Here is a 26,226-nt window from a genome sequence, read left to right on the forward strand (position 1 = left end):
TTTTGCCTCTTTTGCCAAGGAAAGCCACCGGTCATTCTGTGGCAGCTTTTTGGTCATTTCAGAATTGGACTCGCTTGCTATTGCCACGCTGTATTTCTTGCTGCAGAAGCAAAGACCCTTCTTTCCAGGGTCACTAAATCACATAAATTAAACCCAGGGCCACTTGAATACATGCAAAAGTAAGCTGCTTGTTCCCGAATCTCTCTATCACCCTATAGATCAAATGTCTAAGGACTGGAAAACCCCACTAGTGTTCATTAAAAGCTACAGAAGGTCACTTTGTGTTTCTGTTTGAAATGGGAAAAGGGGCAGGATCCCGCCAAAGAATATTCTTATTTCTGCTAGGGGAGTGACTTGTTTTTTTTAATTTATTTTACTTGTAACTCAGAGGCATACAATCGATTACAACATGTCATAGTAGGAAAGATCTTGGACTTGTAACGGGAAGATCTGTGACTGTGTTCCAGGTCTGCCATTTGCTATATTGGCACTTAGGAGGTACAGTAAACAGATAAACATGAAATAAGGAAGATTTGAGTTCAATTTTGGGGTGTCTGAAGAAATGATGGGTCAAACATTATAAGTGTGGATAGATGTAAATAGAAAAATCATTCCTCCCTGTGCCCCTCCACCCCCAAAAAACCCTGAACATTGTAATTTTTATGATTACATAGAGCAGATGAGAAAATAGACCTCTCTTCCTGCCTTGTAGATATAGGAGCATATAAGAGGATATCACTTTAATTATGCTGTCAGAGGTATGTTGGTCAGTTTTACTGATTAATTTGTTTCTTCCGTTTTAAAATTCTTTGTTATAAGGGATGGCTCACTAGGAGGGGACAGAGATATTTGGAAATAAAACAAAAGTATCAAGAAAATTTTTGAAAAAATAAAATAGGAGGTTTAGATTGAATGGGGGTTTAGATTGGGCTTAAGTTAAATTACTAAACTCTTAAAGGTCTGAGTGGCAGGACAATGTAGTAGAAGAAAAGTGGTTTGGGAGCAGAAGAATTGGCATATACAGTGGACATTTAATAAATGGTTACTGGATTAGTTTGGATTTGATTTCCAATTTGCTTATTAGATACCTTTAAGAGCTTAGACCAGTCATTTCCCTTAAGGTTTTCTTTCTGTAAAATAAAGGATCTGGAGTAATTTAGAGTTTAGCTAGCTTTAAATTCTATCATCTTCGCATGTTTTGATATTCCTGTGCTTTAAAGTCCCTTCCAACTCTGACATTCTATGTTCTAGGGTCCCTGCTAGTCTGGCATTCTCTGTTTTGGGTCACATTTTATATCCTAGAGTTCTTTCTAGCTCTGCCATTCTAGGATACCTTCCATGTCTGGTATTCCCAATTCTAAAATCCCTTCCATTGCTGACATTTGTGTGTTCTAGAATCCCTTCTAGCTCTGATATTTTATGTTCTAAGGATCCTTTCAGCTCTGATATTCCTTGTTCTAGGATCCCTCTTAGCTCTGACATTTTATGTTCTAAGTTTCCTTCTGGTTCTGTTATATATAAGGGAAACAAGAAGAATCATGAGAAAAAAAATAACCCAAACCATTCATTACCCTCAAGGACCTTGCACTCTATTGGAATAAGTTCCAGACCATTTGCCATTGTGTCTTTCTTCAAGGATCTTCGAAGGGCAGTAAGGAAAAGGGATGCCCAGGAGTGCTACAGAATCAGTCTTTAGAGCCTATGGTGGGAGCACTCAAGCCATGATTTCAGAAGGTAGCTCTGTTCACCTTGAGGAGCCAGGTGTCCCACTCAGAGTATCCAAATCAATCCCATGGGCTCCTTAGATCTACCAGACTAATCCAAATTCTTTGGATCTCAGACACAGTCGCTATGCCCCATGATACGCTCTAATTGTACGCTACCCGCTCTGTTCCTTTGTGTTCAAAGTTATTTTCTCCATAAAATTTTTGTTAAATTGCAAGTTAGATGGCACTCCTGGAATTCTCTCTGGTCTTTAGAAAGCTTTCAGATACACCACAAGTCATACATATGTAACGTATATGGGCTGATCCTTCTTTCCCTTACCTATATACCAAATGCCAATTTACATTTTCTAAACACACGAGTTAAAACTATTTCCCCAGTCTGACGACAATTATTTCTAAAAAACCCTCTGACAGGCTAGAAACTCTCAACTTCACAGCTGTTATTCAGAGCTTGATCTCACTTTTTAAATTAAAACCACTTGCTGGAGCAGCGAATGAGAACTTTTTCTCTGAAAAGACTATCAGAAATATGTGTAAATCAGTCTCATTCATCTTAAGAATGGCATAGCTTGAGGGGATGATGATGGCATACAGGAAAACCTGAGTTCAAATTCAAATTCAGATACTTACTAGCTGAGGGACCCTGGGCAAATCCTTTAGCTTCTGACTGTCTCAGTTTCCTCATCTGTAAAATAAGGATTATACTAGAACCTGCTGCTCAGAGATATGAGAATTAATTAATTTTTTGCATGCTTTGCAAGCCTTAAAGTGCTATATAAATGATAGTTGTTATTACTATTGTTTTTATTTACCTAGAAGTGAATTTCAGTGATCTGAAGAGGGGGAAGGGTTAGAATCCAACCTGAGAAAAGGAGCCAACCTGGGGAAGTTAGCAGAAAAGAAAACTGCAATCACTCAGAGGCAATAGAATTTAATTTTTTTAATTTACAAATGAAACTGATGTTGATTTTACTTGATGGTCCTCAAAGAGCTTCCCAGATGACATCTTTCTAGGTCTTCACAACCCCTCACCAAAGGAAATTGTTATTTTATTTTACACATTAAAAAACTGAGATTTAGAGTATTTGTGTCTTGCCATAGTCACATAGAAAATAGTTGACCAAGTTGGATTTAAATCTATGTCATTATGAACACTAACATTTTATAATTCTGTAACTCTGCTTCTGTTTTCATCCCCAACACATTTGCTTTCAAATAACAATATCTTTAGTGGGCTCCATCTTCTCTCTCTCTCTCTCTCTCTCTCTCTCTCTCTCTCTCTCTCTCTCTCTCTCTCTCTCTCTCTCCCCCTCCCTCCCTCTCTTTGTTCTGCTCCCCTTTTTCTTTCTTTTTCTCTTTTTTTCCCCTTTCTCTTCCTTCCTTCTTTTCTTTCTCTTTTTCTTTTTTTTGGAGGAAGTCAGGGTTAAGTGACTTCTCCAGAAGCACACAGCTAGTAAGTGGCTGAGACTGAATTTGAAGTTAGGTCCTCCTGCTCCAGGGCAGGTGCTGCAACCATTGTGTCACCTAGTCATCCAAATAGAGGACTTTATATTTGAGTTTGAAAATAATAGATCATTTATGGAGCTAGGATCCTTTTCAAAGCTCTTAAGCATATAAATCTCTGATTTCAATCTTCACTCAACCTTCTGAATTTGTAAAGAATATGGATTATTATATCCAGGAGATAGAGAGAACATAAGTAATTTATCTAAAGTTGCAAAGCCAGTGGCATCTGCAATCTCAGGGAAACCCAAAGTCCTGTTTCAGAGAATCCCAGAGGGAGAAGGCAGCTCAGTGGCTACCTAGTCCAACCTGGACCTCTCAATGTAACCCAACATTTCTCATGGCTGCCAATTATCCTTTTTGTGTAACTCTAATTATCACAAGTGTTTCCTTGCAACAAGCTTAAAGCTACCTCTCTGCATCTTGCCCTCTGCCCTATTGCTCCATGGTCTTAAAGAAGGTCAAGTGAAAAAAAGCCCAATTCCCAAGGACAATCTTTCAAATACTTCATGATTTCTTTTTTGTTTCCCAAAGTCTTCTCTTCTTCAACCATATGTTCAACAGAAGTTTTCATTATAAAATTTTTAAGATACATGCAGGGATTTACTGGAGTCAACTCAAATCAAATGGTTATCCAGCTTTTTTATGAACCCAACCATCTCCCATGGCTGCCCACCCGCCTTGAGAGAAGGGTCCTTAAATGGTTAAAATTTCAATGAGAGCATTTATATTTCAGAAAAGGACAAACTACAGAACAGGAGTTGTTTTTCTAAACTTAAGAAAATGTTAAAAGGGAGATTAAATTTAAAAGTATGTCCTGCCTAAATATTTTTTGGGGGGAGCACAAGGAGTCAGTTGTTAAACATTTATTAACACACCCTTTGATGCACTGCACTTATAAACCATCTGTTCCCATGTCTTCATTATATAGGAAAAGAAAAGCTAAACCCTGAAAAATGAACTGATTTAATCCAACAAAGGCTTAGTAGCAGTCAGGACTACAACCTAAATTTCCAAGTTCCCTCCTAAGTGTTTTTTAGTAACAGCAAACTATTTTTTTCCTCAACATCTATGTTCTTGGTCAAATGAAAAAATACACCAGAATTCTCAAAAGTTGCCATCAAACTCTGTAAAAACCCCAGTCCAGCAAGAGATTTTGCAGAATGTAAAGGTTGGTGACATTCACAATTCATGAAGAATCCACAGGAACTTTTCTGCAAAGACCATGCCGTCATGATCCTTCGGTGCAGTCATTTTTGCTACCTAGTCTCTTGTCCTTGACTCTCCATAGTACTCCATTCTTGTACAAACATAAATGGAAGGAGAGCAAGACCAAGACAAGTAGGACTACCTGTTGCTTCCGGTTCTAATAACTACATTGAGAATAATAATAGCAACTAAAATAATAGCATCTATCTCCTTCCCAACATTTTTCATGTAAAATACATTCAATCAATAAATAAGCATTTATTAAGAACCAACTATATCAACTAGGTACCAGGGATACAAATTAGTTACAAACCCCTCATTTAGGGGAAAATATCATTCATTCATTTGCTGTATATGTAATTATGATACTCCTAGTATATGGAATTAGCTCAGTTCTTCCAAAAACAATCTAGGATGGTGCTCACTTGTGATCAATACTTTTCCTATCCAGCTTCCTTCAGGGTCAAAGGCCGAAACCAAATTCTGGAATATGACCTAAAGAATACCAAACCTTTTGATCCTCTTTCAAACCTTCAAGGTCCCCCAAAACTGGAGGTACCCATGGGCAGCCTAAATGTCTAAATCGAGCCCCATATCTCTGGATCTAGGAGATATCTTAGGTGAGCCATAGAAAGTTCACCCAGGTGCCTTTCTGGTCTTGATTTGAGATTTTCTGTTCACATTTCATAAATCTCAAAAAGAGAAACGGCAACTGGTTCAGACCTTCTAGAACAATCGTCATTAAAAAAGATGCAGCCAAATAAATTGTGTGAAAGCTTTAGAGCAGTAGCTACTATAAGAAAGGAAAGTCATGGACCTTTCACCAAATCATTCAACAAACTAGGAGGAGCGTCTATCACCTCCATCTTACTGGAGCCCCATCTGCCTCTTCCACTCATCAAAGCCTAAACCAACTCACCCAGACGGGGCCCCCAACGTTCGGATCTTGCCACATAAAATCTTTTCCTTCCCAATTAAAACAAAGGCTTCGGTGTTCTCCGGCAGCAGCACCGTGTATTTTATTAAAAGATACGGTATTAACTACAGTTCCTCTTTGCCCTATAAACGAAAGCCTGGGCTCGTCCAAAATACCATTCTGGGATTCAAGCTTCTCATAGCCGAGCTAATGGAGGGTGGAGTGGGGGAAGGGAAAATATGTTCGAATTAACACTTACCATGGAGCCCCGTATATCCTGAACCCTTTCACTGTTACCTCCGAATCTTGCAAGTAAATACTGTTTGTCAGGAGCGACTGAACATTGTCAAAGTCCTCTGGTTTCAATTTGGACACTGAAGGAAAACGGTAGTAGTCTTGTTTAACAAGGTCAGCCATGAATTCCTTGTCAAATGTCAGTTCATGATTCCCAGCAATCACTATTTTATATTCATATGGCAGGCTTCCTGAAATCCGAGAGAGAGGGGGAAAAAAAGAGCACTTAATTAGCACATTTGCTGGCCATCAAGACATACAATAGTAGAGCTGGGGGCAATCAGCAAACAGATCCAGCTGAAAGAATGAAATGCACATGCTAAGCTACTTTTCCAGGGGAATTCAAATTTATCTCTAACAAAATGGAGACCCAACAATAGCAACTGAAAAACTGGTGGTTTGGGTTTTGGTTTGTTTTTAATTCTCGTCCCTTTTTCTGATCATTAAAAAAAAAAAACTACAGTTTCTAAATGAAGGCGTACACCTGGTGGAAAAGAGTGCTCTAAGTTGAGGGAGCTGGGCTAGAATTCTTTCTTTCATTCAAATAGCAGAGTGACTTTGGTTCAATTACTTGCCTTTTCTGGACCTCAGTTTCCTCCTCTGTAAAAAGAAGCGGTTGAAAAAGAGGATTTCTTTTCAACAAGGAGATGATTCAAGGCAATTCCAAATAGCCTCGCAAAGGAAAGTGTCATCCCATCCAGAGAGAGAACTATGGAGACCGAATGTGGATCAAAGCATAGTATTTTCACTTTTTTTAGGGTTGTTTGCTTGGTTTATTCCCTTCTTGTGTTTTTTCCTTTTAATCTGATTTTTTTGTGTGTGTGCAGCATGGCAAATATGAAAATCCGTTCAGAAAAATCACATATATTTAACATATCAGATTGCTTGCTGTCTTGGGAGGGGATGGGAGAGGAGAGGGAGAAAAATATGCAACACATGGTTTTGCAAAGGTGAATGTTGAAAACGATCTTTGCATGTATTTGAAAAAATAAAATACTATTAAGGGGGGGAGGGAGGAGAAAAAGAAAAAAAAGGATCTTCCTTATCCACTGTCTGGTGAAAGACATTATAGTATCTTGGTCTCAGGATGGACTTTTTAGATCATTTAGTAGTAGTAGTAGTCTTCTCTATGGTAAAAGTGAGGTGGGGGATTGTTTCTTTAAAAATAAGCCCCATAAAGGAGTATATGAACTAATGCAATGTAAAATAAGCAAAACCAAGGAAAAATATATACAAGGGCAATAAGATTAATGGAAAGGAAAAAAAAACTGAAACTGACTTCTTTGTAAATATCATGTCAAATTTGTCCCCTGGGGAATAAAAATTGAGAAAAAAGTACTTCCTTCTTTTCTTTGAAGAGTTAAAGGATAACAGATAAAGCCAGATATGATGAAGTGTTAACTAGTTTTAATGAACAATTATTTTTCACTTTCATTTTTTCTTTATACATTTTTTAATTCATATTTTTGCTTTTTACGTCATCTGTATTTCTCATCCCATCCCCATCCCTTTCTGTCCTTCTCCCAGTCGTTCCTTATAACAAAGAAATTTTTAAGAAGAAGGGGAAAAAATCAACAAAAGTCATCACCACATCAAAATTCTCTTTCTTTTGAAGATATCTATTACAAAGGATGGTTCCTAACATAGAAGAATAAAGAGATATATTTGGAAATGGTACAGTGTTTGCATATGGTAAGTTTTTAATTAATACTTGTTGATTCCATTTGAAATGGAGATACAAAAACAAGACAGACATAAAAAAGATTATAAAAATAATCCCCCCAAGTTATTCATAACAATCCAGATAACAGGTAGAATGGCTCATTTTAGTATATACTTCATAAAACAACCAAGTGCTCTATGAATTTTCTTTTGTTACATTATATTTGGTTTACTTCACTAAGTATTACCATATTAAGGGGAAAGGACAATGTTTTGTTTACCTTTTGGCTTGTGAATGAAAAGAACATTATTATAGGGCCCTGATTAGAAGGCTAACTTTCCTCCTCCCACCGGGACCTGAAAGAGAAACTGTAATACTTAACCCCCTTTTAATATTTATAGAATGGAAATTGGAGCTCTGTGTATGATTTTTATGCAAAGTTTCCTGATCAAAATGAGATAATTCTGGGCAGAAGAATGAGAGCTATAAAGGAAAACCCCAACACTAGACCTCAGCCTAGATTTATAATGTTTGAACAAAATACCCATCATACATATTAATAACCGGCTATGGTGCTATAGGAAAGAAAAACCTGAGAAAAGGTATTTGTCCTTCTGAAACCAAGACTCTCCTCTCTCCTAGGATACCAGCTCTGTCCCCATGTCTCTCAGTGGGCTCATTCTGCTATTAGTTTTATTTTAAAATTTTTTTTTAAAACAGGGTTTGTGCCTACAATTCCTTCTTCCCGACACTCCTGGGCCCAATGCAAAATTAATGTTTCCTGCTATTTCAGGAAGTATTAAAATTACCACGAGCAGGAAATTGGATCTACTTCTTATAAGGTTTGGTCCCGGAGAGTCAGCCAGAAATCCACGATTTAGCTAACGAAGCTCAACATGGAAGTGAAAATGAGTTTTTTGGCCAAGTTATGTCAGCAACCAACTCAGATTTCAGGAATGGGAACTGCACAGAGCAGACAGTCAGTGACCAAGTGTCCCATTTCCTTACCATTCCAGCCATGTGTGGCAAAATGATCGGCTTATGCTGAGGTGATTGTCAGGCTATCAGGTTAACTCCTCAAATGTTGATGATTTTCTTTAGGTTTTTGTTGGATTTTAGTTTAGTTATTTTTTGGGGGGAAGGGAATAGGAAGTGTTATTTGTCTCAGAAGGAAGGAAAAACGGAAATTACACTATGGTGGCAAAGGTTAGACAAAGAATTGGGAGGAATTTCACAGAAAGCCATTCGGCAAGCAGAGTTGAGGGGGGAAACCTTAGGAGACAGTGACTCTCCTGCATCACAAAAAGAGTAAAGGAAATTAAATGGGTTTGACTAAAATATTGAAAATGAAAAAATATTAGAAGAAATTTGAACTCAGTAATTCTGAATTCAGGAGAACAGACAATGAATGCGATCTCTACTTAGCCAAGATGTGAATTATCGAGATTGGATGTTACATGGCAGCAAGTCCACAGATTGGTTTTTGTTTGCTTCTATTTGCTTAATTGTTTTTCTCTGTTACAATGGAGGGTGGTGGTTGGTAGGTTGGTTGTAGTTACTATTGGGAAAAGACTATCATATAAAAATAAAATTATTTATTTATTGCCCACCCAGACTTGTGGTTTCTCTGTATGGAACACCCCATTTGGAAATTCCCTGCAATAATGCAGAACAGCAATTCAACTATAACTTACAGTCTTAGTGAATTGCCCAGGGACACTGAAAGGTTAAATGTCACACAGCTAGTATTTGTCAGAAGCAACACTTCAATTCAAGTTTTCTTGATTCCAAAGCCAGACAATATTCTACTGTGCCATATTATTTCACTAAAGAGAATTTATTTGTGTGTGGGGAGATTTAATGGACATTTTTTTTTTACTACTGATTAGTCAGCCAACAAATGTTTCCTAAGCACCTACTATGTGCCTGGCGCTGTATGGAACATACAGGATACAAAGAGTTCATTTTCTCTCATTAGTAGCCCTTGGCAAGTAGCTATTTTCCAGGTTTTAATAAAAAGCCCACAGTACAAAGGAAATGAAAATTGGCTATATGTTTGGGCTGATAACTAGCAAAACAATTTAGGCAAATCTTATTAGCTTAAGGCAAGAGGAAGAGTTATATGTGTTCCAGGCTACCTCAATAGAATGAGGAAGAAATCCCACTTTTTCTTCCGTTGTGCTCACAGGGCAGATGAAGGATGCAACAGCAAAGCAACCAAATGGGGCTACAAATTCTCAGCCTCCATGAGGAGACTATCTGACGCACCAAAGCTCCAAGCTCAGGGATGTTGGTTGGATGCTATTCATTAAGAGGAGCCATTTACCTACTCCCCCTCTACACCAACATATTACAGTGCCTTGTAGATCATGCTGAAGAGAACGTTAGCCTGGATAGCAATCAGTTAGAGGAAGGGCCCTGTTCTCCCTCAATCCTTGACTGACCACTTTTATAAATCATGCCGAACATGCTCCGTTTCTCTTTAATTATTCATGGGGATGGACTGTCTGTAAGACGCTTTCATCACCATGTACCACAGACTCACAGAATGATTTGACTTCACTTTCACATTTTTTTTAAAAAAAAAAATGTTTTCCTATCCTTTTTAAAGGATGTTTCAGGGAGGCTGGACAAGGATTGAAGTATTGGGAAGAAAGGAAATTTTTTTTCAAGCCAATTCAAACAAACAAACAAACAAACAAAAAAGGGAACCTGACAATAACTAACAATCCCCGTTTGGAAAGCACAATAATGAAACTGGCATTTAAATAAAATTTTAACATTTTTAAATTGCTTTCCCTACATTATCTCATTTGAGCTACTCTATAACCCTGAGATAGAGACCACAGGTATAATTTTTGGCATTTTGCAGAAAAAAAACTTTAAACCCAGACATCAGGTGACTTCCCCAGGGTCACACTACCCTGAAGACTCATAAAGCTTTATCGATTGTTGTTTGTCCTTCAATCTCGAAGAAGACCATGACATCAGGGAGGTAATGCCATGGGAGGAATTTCACAGAAATTGGATTTGGGGGGTGGGGGTGGGAGCTGTGTAAAGTCACCAGCCTCACTTTCCCCTCCAGAGTCATTTGGATCCAGTGGCCAGGTATAGATCACTGCAGATGGCTTAGGATGAAATGGGAGACATTGGCTTAAGCTAAGCTTAAGTTGATTGAGGCAACACTCATTCAGTGATCAAGACTGAGTATCAATTGAGGCAAAGAATGGCCTCTTTCACCATCCCTCCCAAATCTAAACAAATAAATAAATCTGGGAAGGGAAGACCCTCAGGATTTCTGACCAAAGAAAAAATGACAAATATTCATCTTCAATCAGAGTCAATCAAAAAATGAGCAAATGAGGCTTGTCCTAGGACCTACTGATGGCCAATGAGAATCAGATTGATTTTAGTTTAAGGCAAGATCTTTAAGAAAGAAATCTAGCCAGTAAACCCCAAGATATCTTGGAAAAGTTCAGAGGTACAAAAAAGAAAAAAAAATACTTTTGAGAGCATCTGTAGGTAAAGGTATGATTAACTACATTGTTTCCCAGGACAATTCCTTGGAGGAATAAAGAAAGAAAATTTGATTTCCACATTCTCCTTTTCACCTAAATCTGCTTTTGGGCTAGTCATCTGAACAAGAAAACTATAGAAAGGATTTCCCTCAGAACACATGAATATAAGCTTTTTGTAGGCAGAAGCGGATTCATTCCCGTCTCTGTATCTGTAGTGATTGGAAGAGCACATGAATCACAGTGGACCCTCATTAAATATTTGTAGAATTACATCAAATTAGAAACAGGCAAAATACAACACTCGTAGGCTCCTTCTCTTTCAGAGAAGCCAAAACTAGCTCTGATGTCCTCCCTCTGTCATCTAAGTTATGAAATAGTCTGACCTGTTTTTGCCATGATGACCTTTTATCTATAATCTGCCAACCTTTATGCTAATAAGGTAGAGACAGAGTAACTCACAAATATCCAGTTGCTAGATGATATTTGTTTTCATCTGTTCCTAGACAAGAGTAAGCAGAGTTGAAGAGAAAGGTACATGTTCAAACCATAAATACACTGATATTTAAATGCCATGTTATTATTTTTAAGGGCCATTTAAAAAATTATAGGATCAAAAATGTAAAGCTAGAAGGGGATTTAGATATTATCAAGAATTTAATAAATTTGTATATATATATATACATATATTTATACATACATATACACACACACACACACATATATATATATATATATACACATATATCGAGCGAGAGAGAGAGAGAGAGAGAGCGCACTTTGCAAACATAAAAAATGCTATTATTTTTACCATTCAGATTAGGAAACTGAGTCCCAGAGAGATTACTTTGCCAAGAGTAGCATAATTAATAAGGACTAAGTCAACATTTAAAACCAGGTCTATGCCTTCTCTTAGCCCTTGCATTTATCAGTCTTATTACAGTATCCCATCAATACATCAACCTGCCTCAATTTTATTCAGTCCAGATGATTGACTGTAATTTAAAAAAAAAAAAAAAAAAAGATTCCAAGTGTAGGGTCTGGGGTAATTATTCTAACTAGGGCAGCAGATAGAAAACTGGGATGAACTGTGACTCTGAGGGCTAAAGGAAAACACATCCCAAGGTTATGTTAGAGTGTCCCTTTGGGAATGGTTTATATCAGGCAGGATATTCCAGGAACTCAGCCTGGCATTTTATGTAAGTGGGACTGCAGAGCAAAGTCCTAAAGAGATGCATTTTCCCAGCAATGGCAAAAGAATAATTATGGAAACACATCTATAAAACTAGACAAAACAATACTCCAGTTGAATCACCTTTCCCTCCCTCTTTGCCATCTCTCAACCTTTACCCACCCGAGAAGTCAATTGTTGGTCTATAGATAGAAGCTGGTTGTTTAATTCTTTGGAAATTTTTTTGTTTTTCTCCAAGAAAATCCTCTGAAAAGTAAAATAATATTATCTCAATTTTCAAAACACAGAACAGCGATGCAAAACATGGCCATCTTGCCAAAAAGAAACAAATCTAAAAGCGTTATAAAATCTTATTCCTGGTCTGGAACGGGATAATCAACACAGGTTTTAAACTAGCAAGACCTTCGTTTTGGCCCAGACCCAGCACTTCAAGCAATGTTCTCCAGCTAGCACACACTTCATAAAGAAGCTTGGTCATTTAAATTAACTGTTTAGATATTGCATTTAGATCACAATTCCTGTAGTAAGACTGATCTTTCCAGCTCAAATGGCACCTCCTCCAGGCTGTCTTCCCTGTTTATTTATAGTTTTCCTTACAACACAGCCTATGGGACAGAATCTGTTATAATTTTTTTTCCTGAGGGTTTTAAGTAGATTATATACTGATCATATTTTGTTTCCTAATGTTTCATAATTTGAATAAGAAGGGAGCTTATCTAATCATGGGATCACAAATGAAAAACTAGAAGATAATCTTCAAAGTCATTTAATTCAATCTTCCCTCATTTTACAGATGAAGAAGTAAAGACTGGAAAATATAAGCAACTTGCCCACAAAGTCATACAAGTTATTACCAGAATTTGAATTTAGGTTTTCTGAGTCCAAAGCTCTTCCCCACTCCCTATTTTTAGAGATGAAAAAACTGAAGTTCAGAGAAATGTGAGTCACTTGGGCAGGATCACATTGGAAGTAATTTACAAAAACATCATTTGAACCCAGATCCTATCAGAGTCTTTAAACTATGAGGGAAAAAAAGTTTATGTTTTTATATATATGTATATATACATAGTATCATATATATGTGTATATATATATATATATAGAGAGAGAGAGAGAGAGAGAGAGAGAGAGAGAGAGAGAGAGAGAGAGAGAGAGTGAGTGAGTTTTATCACATGGCCATAGGAGGCAGGTGGAGGTTAAGTGACCTCCCTGGGGTTACTTGGTCTGCATGAAGCAGGATCCCAGTCTAGGCCGATCTGCCTCCAATTTCAGCCTTCTATCCAAACTACTAGGCTGAGTCTCAAGGACTAGACTCTTAGGTCTAGAGCCAGAATTGAATATAGAAGTCATCTACTCTGTACTCCTGATTAGAGTCTGGGATTTTAGGGACACAGAGGGACAGAGTAACTTGTCAAAGTTTGAATCCAGATTCCTTGACTCTAAATCTACCACCCTCCCATGTTTCATGGGCAATTAATCCCAAGGAGCCAAGGGTAATGGGGTCAAGTGTGGCCACCAAACCGATATCTTGTGTCGCTCTCACATTATTCACTTCTAGAAACTGGCTGCCTCCACTGGCATTTGTGGACAGATGGGCTTTCCCTTTCACTTCCCATTTTTCAATGCAACGTGAGAAAATGAGCTATCCGGATGGACTCTCTGTTTGCGGATGACCCCTGTGGATGCTGGGAACTATGGCACTGAGACCCTGCCGCCCACACCTGTGACTGGCAGTCTCCCAAGCACAGCTTACACACATGACTAAGTGACTGCCGACTCCCAATTCATTTCTTCAAAAACAAAGATTAAAGCCCTAGGGTCCAGTAATCACTGTAGAGGAATGAGGCTCCAAATACAAACAGGAGGGAAGGGAAGGAAAACATCACTCTGCTCTGCCGGTGGGAGGAAACCTTTCACTTTTATTAGGGTGACGGATTTTGAGATTTCACCTCCTCCTTCAATCATAAAATGAGAAAGGGAACCAAGGGAACCGAATGGGTCAATGACCCTGCACTTCTGGCTAACAACTCCCTCCCCGGGCTCCAATAAACCCCCACAAGTGATGATCGTCCACTCAAGGAAGACTGGAAAATGTCTCACATGGGACTACGGGTTCAAAGGCGGGGTCTGTAACCCTTGGGCTCAACACCTTGTGTCGGGGGAAAAACATTTATGGTATAAAAATAATTCATAAAGAAAAGATACTAGAATCATCCCCTAGTAAGATTTATTCTTAAATAAGTCCAGCATGCTGAGACCACATCACAGCTACCCAAATGGGATACTTATAGCATTATAGCAATAGTAGCTATCATTAATATACCCTTCAAGGCTTGCAAATCACTTAACATGGATGTCTCAGTTGATGTAAACAACAGCGCTTTGGGGTGCTTTCTATCACTCCCTCCATTTTCCAGATGAAGAAACTGAGGCTGAGAAAGCTTAAATGACTTAACTCATAGATTCAGATAACCAGAAAGTATCTGAGGCAGAATGCTTCCTGACTTCAGATCCAATACCCTACAGCATGTTGCCTCTCAGTTGATAGACTATCACAAATGAACTTATACTATAGGATTGTATCTACTGGAGAGACCAGGAAGACCCAAGTTCAAATTTCATCTCTGATATTTACTAGTTCTGAGCCTCCAGTTTCCTTCCGGTTAAGTGAGGATGATCATCCAAGCATCTCACAGAATTGTTTCATTGATGGTACAATCTATGTAAATCCCTCTGTAAGTCTAATAATGCTTTATCAGCATGAACTATATTATATTCTTAGCTAAGGAATAACTAGACTTGAAATTGGCTTCTTCAGCTCACTAGCTTTGTGACTATGGGACTTCAAGGCTCTCAAGACTCAGCTGTTTCCTCTGTAAAAAGGGAGTAAAATTGTCTGTCATGCTTGTTTCATAGGGTTCCAATTAGACAATCCATGTGAAACACCTTTCCAATCTTCTATAATGTTCCCTATTAGAAAAATACATTCTTTGAGAAAAGGGACTAGATCACCTTTGTCTATGTTCCTGGCATTTTTATAGCAATGCTTGTGGGATTGATATGGTCAGTAATTAAGATCATTCTTCTGATAACAGTGTGGGAAAAAGATTATACTGTGCCTTGAGGCAGGAGAAATTGGGTGCTGTAGTGGATATTAAACTGGTCTGGGAGTCAGGAAAATCTGAGTTCAAACCCAGCTTTACACACTCAGTAGCTGTGTGACCCTGGGTAAGCCACTTAATCACTGTCTGCCTCTGTTTCTTCCTCCAGAAAATAGGGATAATAATAGCACCTACCTGTCAGGGTTGTTGTGAGGATCAAATGAGATAAAATTTGTAAGGTTCTATATAAACACTAGTTATTATTATCACTCGAGCTATTATTATTATTATTGAAATAATTGAGAGGCAATTTGGATCCTGGTTGTGTTACCAATAGCCAAGTTTTGTATTTCTTCGGGATTTCTTCATCTGTATAATGGACATTAAAATATCTGCAATTATATATCTCATAGGCTTATTGAGTGGCTAGTGCTTTGTGAATATTAGCACACTGTAGAAATATGAGTTCTTTCTTTTTAATTTAACAAAAAAGTCATGGCTAGCTAGGACAAAGAGGATGTTTAAGGTCACTTCATTGTTCCATTCCACCAAAGACGGAATAAGAATTAAATTAGACTAGAGATCAAAGGAGGAGAACACTGTGAGCCACAGGTAATAGAGGCCAGTTATTCCTCCTCTGAGATCCTGGAAAACTAGATAAATATTCACTGGGCAGGGCTAAGTGAATTGATTTACTCTGGCCTGGAGATAAGGAGGGGAGCCTCTGGAAATCCCTTCCAGCTTCCTCTCTGGAGCTGGGCTAACGTTCCAGCTTGTCTCTCAAAGCTGCAAACCCACCAGAAACATTTCACCAGAACCTCCATTGCTAACCTTCTGTTCTGTCCCCGTCAGGCTCCATTATTCTCCACAAGGCCTGACAGCTCTAACGTTCATACTCACACTTGCTGATCGAGCCACACAGTAGGTTCAGACTGCTACCTTCTCCTCTGAAACTCATGCATTAGGGTTTCTTCCATGCTTGCAATGGGAAACCAAGTCTAAGAAATATTAAACACAGAAAACTATATTACAATAATGTCAGGGCTGAGCCAGAAGTCCAGGAAAAAAGCAAGGAGGTGCTGAGTGAAGGAGCTTGCTGGGATATTCGCAGAAATCTGGGTTCATGACAAGAAGAAATAGCAGCTAGGATTCTCCCTCCTCTTCCCTCTCCCTGGCAGGGTCCCACAGCACTAGGAGATGTTGGATGCTTTGGTCCACAACGATCTAGTTTAAATCCAAAGCTCCCACCAAAGCCAACCTCTTCCCATCCTCATTCTAGTGAAATGAGCCAATGGCGTCTAACATCATCACTAGGAGATGTAGGACCCAAGGGAGAGACCCATAGGAAGCATGATACCTTGGGACAACAAAGGTGCTTTGGGAGCACAGACCTTCCTCAGCAGCTCCTTGCTTATCGGCATTTGTGTCTCAACCATAACATTATTTTAACATAGATTTAGGGGTTTTGAAGCAAAAAGGATAGCCCATTTAGCGACATCCTTGGTTGTTTTTTGTTAGAATGTTTCTGAAGACCTGCCCAGACACAAATTCTTCCTGATCTGGAAAATTTTTATTTAGAAATTGTTGTGACGGCTGACTTATTGAACCTTCCTCTCTTGTTTCCTTGACTCATTACAGGCTGGGTCAGATCTTAAGACTCTCACTTCCCAAAGTGAACTCTTATACTTTGCATTTGCCTTCTGCAGAGAAAGGCCAGAGCTTTAACAAAGGCAGGTCATAGTGAATGGAGACACCCATAAGTCATCACAATCAACTGGTCTTGACAATCAAAAGGTCAAGCCAGATCCCAGCTACAGTGTGATTGAACGGATAAATGCAAAGAATTATTCAAGATACAGCCAAGCTATATTTCTGTCTTGTGTGGTTATAATGAATAATAATAGCTAGCATTTCTACAACACTTCATGGTTTCCAAAACACCTTGTACATATTTCATTTGATCCCCACTACAATCCAGGGAAGAAGTTGCTATTATTATCCCCATTTGCAAATGAGGAAACTGAGGTGGACAGGTTTGTGACTTTCCTAAAACTTGCCCAAGATTTAAACTCAGAGCTTCCTGAATTGCAGGTCCAGTGTTTTTTTTCTAGCAGACTACTAGCTGCCTAGGTTATGCTGCTTGATTTACCTGATATGTTTTATCTTGCCTTTACATTATAAATTAGACCACTTTTTTTTTTGTCCTAAGGCCCCCTTTATATTTCAAATTAATCCAGGCAGAGGAAGATAGCTCCAAATTCCTAACTCCATGGAACGTTTGGGAATAGTAGCCCAATAAATATCACTAAGACTGGTGATTCTGGACTGACAAAAGTCTGTGGTGTGATAGAAAGAGAGATGCTCTTCTCTGCACCTCTTCCCCACCCACCAAGCCTTTAAACAAAACTGGAAGGAGAAAAAAGGTGTTCCTTCTAGCAATAATTATAAAATAAGTGGCAATTATTCTACTAAATAATTAGAAGACCTACTGCAAATGCTGTGTATTTGCATTTTAAACCATTAAGCATGTGAAGATTGAATTAAATAAAAACAACGCAAGGCATAAGGGCCATATTCCTTAAGAGAAATAGCATTTGTGCAGGTCTGTTAGATCTCTCTTCAATTTTTTTTACAGGGCTTTAAAAGAACACCTTCTTTCAAATAACTACCATTTTTGTAGCTTTTTGAAAGGAAAAAATCTCATGCAAGACAATAGCTTGGTTTGTGCTCCTAGTAATTCTGAACAGCCAACGGAGCCCCTAACAGAGAGGTTGACAATCAAAATAAAGTCCCTGCTTTAACTGCCCCACTGGGGCTAGAAGGAAATGGTCTTCTAGAACTTGATTAAGACTAAATTGAAAAAGGACATATTTGGTTAATATTGCATTAGACTAAAATATAGAAATGAGCCCTAATCCTCTCCAAATCTAATCAGAAAAAAGCCATCTCAATTTCCAAACTTTCAGAGCATCTTCTCTAAATGCATCACAGATCAATTTACATGGTACTTTTGCCAATAAGCAAAACCAAATCACAGGTTCCAATTGGCTTATATTGGAAAGTGTGAGGGCAAAATTGGAGAAAATAAAATTACTGCAAACAAACTCCATTTTCTCTGCTCTGAAGGGAATTTCAGGGAATATTTTATTGCTATCAAATAATATTTCTGAAGGCATCAATACACAATTCTATTTGCTTTTCATAGTCCCTACTCACTATATAATCTAATCCACTCTACCGAAAATCTCCCACTTCAGAGCAGATTCTACGAAGATGGATATTACCTTGCACATACATCCTGTGTCAATTTTAATAACTTACACTTTGGACTATAAGCTCGAGACAGCATTAGGCAAAGTCCAATAAAATCAACCTTGATCATCTTCTGATTCAGAATTCTAATCAAAAATGGTAAAGCAAACACAGAAAAAGTAAAATAAAATAGTCAGGGTAGATGTGTTTTATTAACATTGACACTCAACACATTGAAGGAAGAGAAAAGAATGTTTATTTCTCCATTTATTTTTTGTAATTTTTTAAACCTATGACTGCACATTTCCCTGCTTTATGCCTGACGATGTGAATTATAGCATCACTGAACAGTTATCTCCATGATTGCATTTATAAAGCAATGGCAGAAGTCACTGAGGTAAGATAGGATTCGAGAAGGTGGATGGTTGGTCATTTGGCACCAGTGAGGGGTGACAGATGGGCACCCTCAGTGCTCTATTTCTGTCTTGAAAATATGATATCTTTGATGCTTCAGTAGACCTTTAATCTCACCCATGTGGGTATTCCTTCCTATCCATCCAGGGCTACTTATCTCATAAGATTCTTGGTCATGTTCTTCCAGAGTCTTCCACAACAGATCTATTCAACCTTCTGAAACCCTTCTGTCATGTTGGATGGATCCATTGTGAAGGGTTCAGGAAGAACATGACTAAGAATCCTATGGGATCAGACATCATGGTTAAACCGGGATCTACACCTCCAGAAGGATCAACAATTCTGGTGAGATCTTTCAACACACCAAAAAAATACTCTACAACTGGGAAACAATATATGCTAATCAATCAACAAGTATTAATTATATCCTATATACCAGGGACTATACTACATTCTAGAGATGCAAAATCAAGGATAAATCAGCTCCTGATCTCAAGGATATTTTATTCTATTGGGGAAGACAATACACACAACTTAAACATGACAACTAGCAAGGAAGGAGGGATGATACCACTGAGAACTCTTTTATAAATGATCATGCATACCATACCATTTCATTGATTTCTTAGTTATTTGATTAATTACAATAATAAAGCTTCATACCCTTAAACTCCTCCATCTTTAGCTCCAAGACGTTTTACTTTCTGGAACTTAGCATATCAATATTCATTAAGCACTTCACCTATGAGTCTGATTTAGCAGTTGATATTTTTGTTTTTTAGCTTTTTAGAATGAGATACTTTTAAAACAAAACTTTTTTCAAATGCTCAAAAGATCTATAATATACCAGGAATTCCCATAATGATCAAGACAGCCATGTCCACATACAATATCCTGCCAACAAAGAATAGACATTTAAATAGGAAGATCCCCCTCTGGCCTAAAGTTACTATGTACTGTATAATCTTAGCATCACTCTATTGGTTTGAGTGTTCCTATTAGCTCTGACATTCTATAACTTAAGATCCTTTTCAACTTCGACATTAATAAACAATTGTTCATTAAGTGCCCATTATGTGCCAGGTACTATGACAGGTATCAAGGATGCAAAGCCAAAATCTCTGTCTTCCATAAGTTTATTATATTCTACTATGGGGAGACATGTCCACAAAAAAATTCAGGATGTACACAATAAATATAAAAGAGAGAAAGTCATCTATGAAACTGGCTTTGGTGCCAGGAAGGAGGCTCAAGTCCCACTTCTGATACATCTTGATTGTATGATCCTGGATAAATCACTTTGATTTCTCAGTAACATAATATGACTAAAGATTGTGAAACAGATAAAAATCTGCATAAATAGAAAAAATAGTTTTTTGTTTGTTTTTTGACATCCCTAATGCATTCACAGATAAGACTGAATACAACAAAATGGAAGATGGGCACTAACAACTTGAGGAATCAGGAGAGAACTCTTCAAGAAAATGATTCTTGGAGTGAGTCTTGAAGGAAGGTACAAATGATAAGGGACAGAGGGATGGAAGTAGAACATTTCAGGCAATCAAAAATGGAATAGAGTAGCAAGCAGGTCAATTTGACTACAGCAGAGAGGATGTGATGGGACTTGGAGAGGGGCTGGGACCAGACTGAGAAAGTCTTCAAATACTAAATAGAGGAATTTGTCTTTCAACCTAAAAGCAACAAGAAGCCAAGGAAGTTTCTTGAGCTGAAGAGTGACATAGTCAAAGTTGTGCTTTAGAAGTAATTTGGCAGCTGTATAGAAGATAGATAAAACAGCATAAAACAGACATGGTATTTTCCTTTATGAATAAGACCTATGGCTTTCATTTCTTCTCTGAGATACACTGCCATTCCCTCCTCCTCTTTAAATTCATGTCTGCACTCACTACACATCATATACACATCATAGGCTGCCCTCCTATATGAAGGTTGGGAGGTCCATGCTTATTAAGCATAGTTAGTTATTACCCGGGCTTGAATATATTGCAGTCACTATGTGCTATGGACTTCACCATGGAAAGGGAATCTGATCTACATTCTGGTCTTGGTTCTGTTAAATACCATCTATGTGGCCTTGAGAATGATACTTAATTTTTCTTGAGGTAACTCTGGCAGAGTAAATAGACCTTTGGGTCTGGAGTCAGAAAGACCTAAGTTCCAATCCAGTCTCAGATTAGCTGTAGGACTTCAATAGGTCAACTAAACTTTGGTCTGCCTCAATTTCCTCAACTGTAAAAAGAGGATGATGATGTATTTACCTCGTGAAGTTGTGGAGATCAGGTTATTATTTATTAATTGGGCTTAGCACAGTAGGCACTATATAAATGCTTAGTCCTTTCTCTTCTCTAAAGGTTTCATTCCCTTATTACTCAAATGAGGGGATTGGACAAAGTGATCTCTAGGATCCTTCTAAAGCACCAATGACATGATCTAATGAGTCTTGTGGCTCAAAATTTCGAGGATTCCCCAAATTAACCATTCATCCAGTAATCCTCAAACCTGAATTTATAGCGACCCCAATTACCTTCAGTTACTAAAAGAGATGTTAAATCATCTCCCCAAATAAACACTCTCAAAAAACCATCATCTTATTTTCAAGTTATGTTGAATTGATCCTTGATGAATGATTTTTGGAAAGCCTATGGACAAAACAGAATTTGAGGGTTTTCATGAGTTTCAGTCAGCCTGGGGTAAGGGATTCCATATTACTGAGAAGGCAAATCCAGTGAAGAAAGAATAACTTTCAAAATAAATCTGTGCATCAAAAGTATTTTTTAAGTAAAGGAGGTGAATGGCCTGCAGGCTGAGTGTGATGTCTAAAATCACACAAGTCAATTGGAAGATGTTGCTGTTGTTCATTTGTTTCCAATTAGAAATTTTCTTGGATTAGTCCTAGAGTAGCTTGTCATTTCCTTCTCCAACTCATTTTATAGGTGAGGAAATTGAGGCAAACAGGGTAAAATGACTTGCCCAGGATCACGTAGCCAGTGCCTAAATCCACATTTGAACTCAGATTTTCCTGACTCCAAGCCTAGTGCTTGAACCACCGCTCTATCTCACTGGCCTAGTTGCCCATTTAATAGCTTGTTGCCATTCTTAGAAAGAGTAGACTTACTCATTACTCATTGCCCAAGATCACATGAAGAATAAATAATAGAAATGGGAATTAAGGCCAATTTTTCTAACTCCATATTCATGGCATTCTGCATTGTATCATGCTGCCTCTCCAAATGAACTCTATTCATTAATATACTATGGGGTTTTCCCCAGTCTCTCTTTTCTTAGAATTCTGGGAAAAGACCCCTCAGCATATAGAATGATTATAACTTGCAAGTCAAAAACAAACATAGAAAAACCAACACTCTTATTCAGATGAGCTAATTAATAAGAACAATTAATAGAATCACCACTCATTTTTTAAAGTATTTTTAAATAAGTATATTCCTTTACACTAAAAGTTCTCAGCCCTACAACCTCCCAGGAAATGCTGTTATTTTGACAGCCAGCTTTGTATAAGGCAATCTCCCCTTTATGAATGGACTTATTGCTTTCACCATAAGTGTTCACTTGAGCCAGTACATTTTTAAACTACAGAGTCACTGAGTCAAACATGAGAATCTGCCTCAATTTATTTAAACACAGTTTTCAGCAACCTAGGAACAATGGGACGTAGGATAGATTTCAATCCAGGAAAGCTAGTTTAAATCATAGCTTTGCACTATTTCCCTCTTTGGGCCTCAGTTTCCTTACCTATAAAATAATGAGGTTGAAAAAAACCTGGGAGACTTATATGAACTGATACAAAATGAACTAAAAAGAACCAGGAGAAAGTCATACACAATTAACAGCAATATTGTATCATGACTTATACAATGTACAAAAATAACTGTAACAGATACTCTGATGACACAATGTATAAGACAATTTCAAGGGACATCCAGCTTTTTCTCCTATTATCCCATGTTTCCTCTCAAGCTCCTACATTAGCAGATGCTCACCTAGTACTGCATTTGACCAGGGATGCCCAAGTACAAAGTAAAGAAACCTCCCACTATCTTAGTCTTGGACAAGAATTTATACACAATGAAAAGCAACCTAAATTTGCTCAGGGAAAAAAAAATGACTCAAAATGCTGTGAAAGAAGTGAATTCCTCTGGAGTTTTCTGCCTAGAAATTGCAGGGTGGAAACAAATGCTATAAGAAAGACTTTTTCTGAACATCTCACCTAATTCACCAGACTTAAGAGTTCTGGGAACTTCCCATCCAAAGCTTTTGAAGTTTCTCCCTTATAAGAAAGTTGAACTCAATGACTGCAGGCCTCAGGGAAGGCACACTGAAAGATGCAGCCAGAATGTAGGTGCTGATGCTTCCTTGTTCTTCCCCTATTAATTTTCCTCATGTATACTACAATCCCTTCCATGTCTACCTTTCTATAATTCTGGGATTATAGCATTAGACAGTAGGCCGCCAGGTTTGCCCACATGCAGAATTTTCCCTCACCAGTCTCTCCAATAAATACTGTATTTAATTCAAAGACCTGGCAAAGTCAGGCCTGAACTTAATTTTTATCCCTTTCATCTCTTTTAACAGCTAAGGGGGCAAATCCTATTGATGCCCTCTGATGCCCTAAAGTTAATGGCTGGATTTTTTTCCAAATATGATCAATGAAAATTAAGAGGGCAAGAGTTTAAGACTCTGCTCTCACTTCCACAAGCTGCCCCACAAAGGCAAATCTGGGACCCTACAAGATAGGGCCCATTTTCCAGAATTCTAGTAACCTAAGAGGTTACTCAATTTTCTAAAAATAAAAGTTGTTGGGAAGGTGCAGGTCTGCATTGGAAAAAAGAATTCTCTACTAGAGGCTCTCTATCAAGAAGAAATCACAGGTCTAGTTAACAAAGATAAGGTACCCTCATGGGGGTTGAATGGCACATTAGGTGTCATCAGCATTTATAGGATGCATAGAAAGTGCCAGGCTATGTGAAAAGTCAGGAGCAGAAGCTTGAAAAGATTGAGATGAACTGATTCTGAGTAAAGTGAGCAGATCCAAGAGAACATTGTCCACAGAAACAGCAAGATTATGGGATGATCAATTATGACAGACATAATTTTGTCAACAAAAAGGTGATCCAAGACACTGCCAAGACACACCCATCTGGTCCATGGTCAATTAATCAATAAATACTCATTTAATACCTATTTTGTTATAGGAACTGTACCAGAAGCTGGAGAGACAAAGACATAAATGATGTAATCTTTACCTTCAAGTAACTTACACTTAGCTGAAGTATTCAAAAATGATTATATACAAATATATACACTCCCCCCCATAAAAAAGATAATTTTGGATGGGAGGGCACCAAGATATTGGAGGAAAGAGAAATGCTTCTTGTAGAAGGCGATGGGGGAACTGAGACAATGCAGGTGAAAAGAGAATGCATTTTAGACATAGGAGACAATCTGTGTGAAAGCATGGAAGAACATGGGTGAATTGCCTTTCAGAGAAACCCACTTCAAGAAGCCATTTTGGTAGTTTTCAACACCTACTGCATTCATTGTATGTTCCTACTTGCTATATTTCTCTATCTGCCAGTTCCAGTGCTTCCTATTACTCCCCACATTAGCTCTGAAAAACATAAGAAGAACTTTGACAGACTCCTGGCTCTTTACAATCTACCTTCTTCATCTTCTATTTGTCAGCTTCAGGGAGAAGCCATTACCTAGAATGAAAGACCCTCGGATTATAACCCAAATATTTCAATATGTCATGGGGGGGCAACTGTTAGCCACAGACTGCCAGAGGGAAACAGTCTGTCCTATCTAGGATGGCTATAATCTTAGAACTGGCAAAGATATCTAATGCACCTAGCACCTGAAGAGAATTCTCTCCCGCTGACCTGAAAGGTTGCCATATATACTCATATTCCTTTTCAATAAATCAATCAATAAGCATTTATTAAGTACTACTATGTGCCAAGCATTGTCCTAAGCACTGGCTTTTCCAGGGATGGAAAAGTTACCATTTCCTGAGTCACAACATTCTACTTCAAGATAAGTCAACTTTTAAAACAAGTTTCTTCCTTCTAAACCTAAATCTGCCACTCAGTAACTTCCATGTATTTCCCCCTAGAATTTCACCTTCAGAGGTCAAGGAAAACAAGTTATTCTTTTTCTGTGTGATAAGACCTTAAATATTTGAAGAGAGCTGTCACATCTCCCCAGTAATCATTCTCTCCTCTTGGCTAAATGTCTCCAGATGCTTCAGTCATCCTTCCATGACACAGTTTCTAATCCTTTTACTATCCTACCCAGCCCTCTCCTAGTACTTAGCATAAGACCTGGCTTATAGTTTATTTTTAATAAATGTTTATTAACTATTTATCAATATCTTTCCTCAGATGTAGTGTCCAGAACTGAACACAAAACTTAATATGTGGTCTGCCAAAGCAGAGGACAGAGGAACTATCATCTTCCTCATTGAAGATACAAGTTGACATTGCACCAGCTTTATTTTGGATCATTTATTTTGTCTGTGACTCATTAAGTCTCCAGGGCACCCCCTTTCCCACCCCAGATCTTTTTCAAATGGATTATTTAGGATGGGTAGTCATCCATATCTCATACTGTCCTTATACAATTGATTTTTTTAACTCAACCATAGGCCTTCATGTCTCTCATCACTTTCAGCTTGTTCAATCTAGCCCATAATTTTGTCTTCTTCTGAGTACATTCTGAACTTGAGGAGTCCTAGACATTGTGAGCTAATCCTTTTTTCATGAGGTATGACATAATGGTACTTCATGAGCTCAACGACTGAGTTCATTGACTTCTCCCATTAGGAATTTTGGCTCTTAATGCTACAGATCAGGCCCATGACCGAAGGTAAGTCATACTTTGGGATTCAAAGGTAATTTCTATTTTCCAAATTTGCCATGATAATAATTTTTTTCTGTCAATGTCTACCTAAATTAAGATCCCTACAGATAAATCATACGAAACTGGGGATTGCAAATTAACTCCCATTAACAGGATGATGAAAAAATAATAGATCGTGTGATGAGTTTAGATAACAAGTGGGCAAATCTCCAGATGCCTCATATATAAAATGAGTATAACAAAAATTATAGTTTTGATATCTGAGAGTTATCAGGAGATGCACATAAAACAATCTATGCGAGGTGCTTTGCAAATCTTAAGGTTCTGCATAAATGCTAGTTTATTAGTATTACATCAACAGAGATTAAAATTCTATTAAACTGAACTCTATTAAAAATACTAAATAATTAATTAAAATCCATTTTCTAGGCACTTTCTTGTCTGTAAAACCAAAATCTTCTTTCTATCGGCTTTTTTGTTCTTCATCACTCCCGTATCAGGGCTCTGGCTCTCCCCAACATGAATATTAAACCCAGCAGTGCC

The 26,226-nt window shown here is 38.0% G+C and overlaps 1 protein-coding gene across 2 annotated transcripts in view; it reads right to left on the reverse strand.

The window, feature by feature from the left end:
• Positions 1–26,226, reverse strand: part of MPPED2 (metallophosphoesterase domain containing 2) — a 200,545-nt gene that overhangs the window by 85,038 nt on the left and 89,281 nt on the right. For both annotated transcript variants that reach the window (XM_003773661.4, XM_031942731.1), the window contains exon 4: positions 5,615–5,840. In XM_003773661.4, coding sequence (XP_003773709.1) covers positions 5,615–5,840 — 226 coding nt within the window. The remainder of the gene's footprint in view (positions 1–5,614; positions 5,841–26,226) is intronic.

Source organism: Sarcophilus harrisii, chromosome 6 (assembly GCF_902635505.1).
Source record: "Sarcophilus harrisii chromosome 6, mSarHar1.11, whole genome shotgun sequence".
Taxonomy (NCBI): Eukaryota; Metazoa; Chordata; class Mammalia; order Dasyuromorphia; family Dasyuridae; genus Sarcophilus; species Sarcophilus harrisii.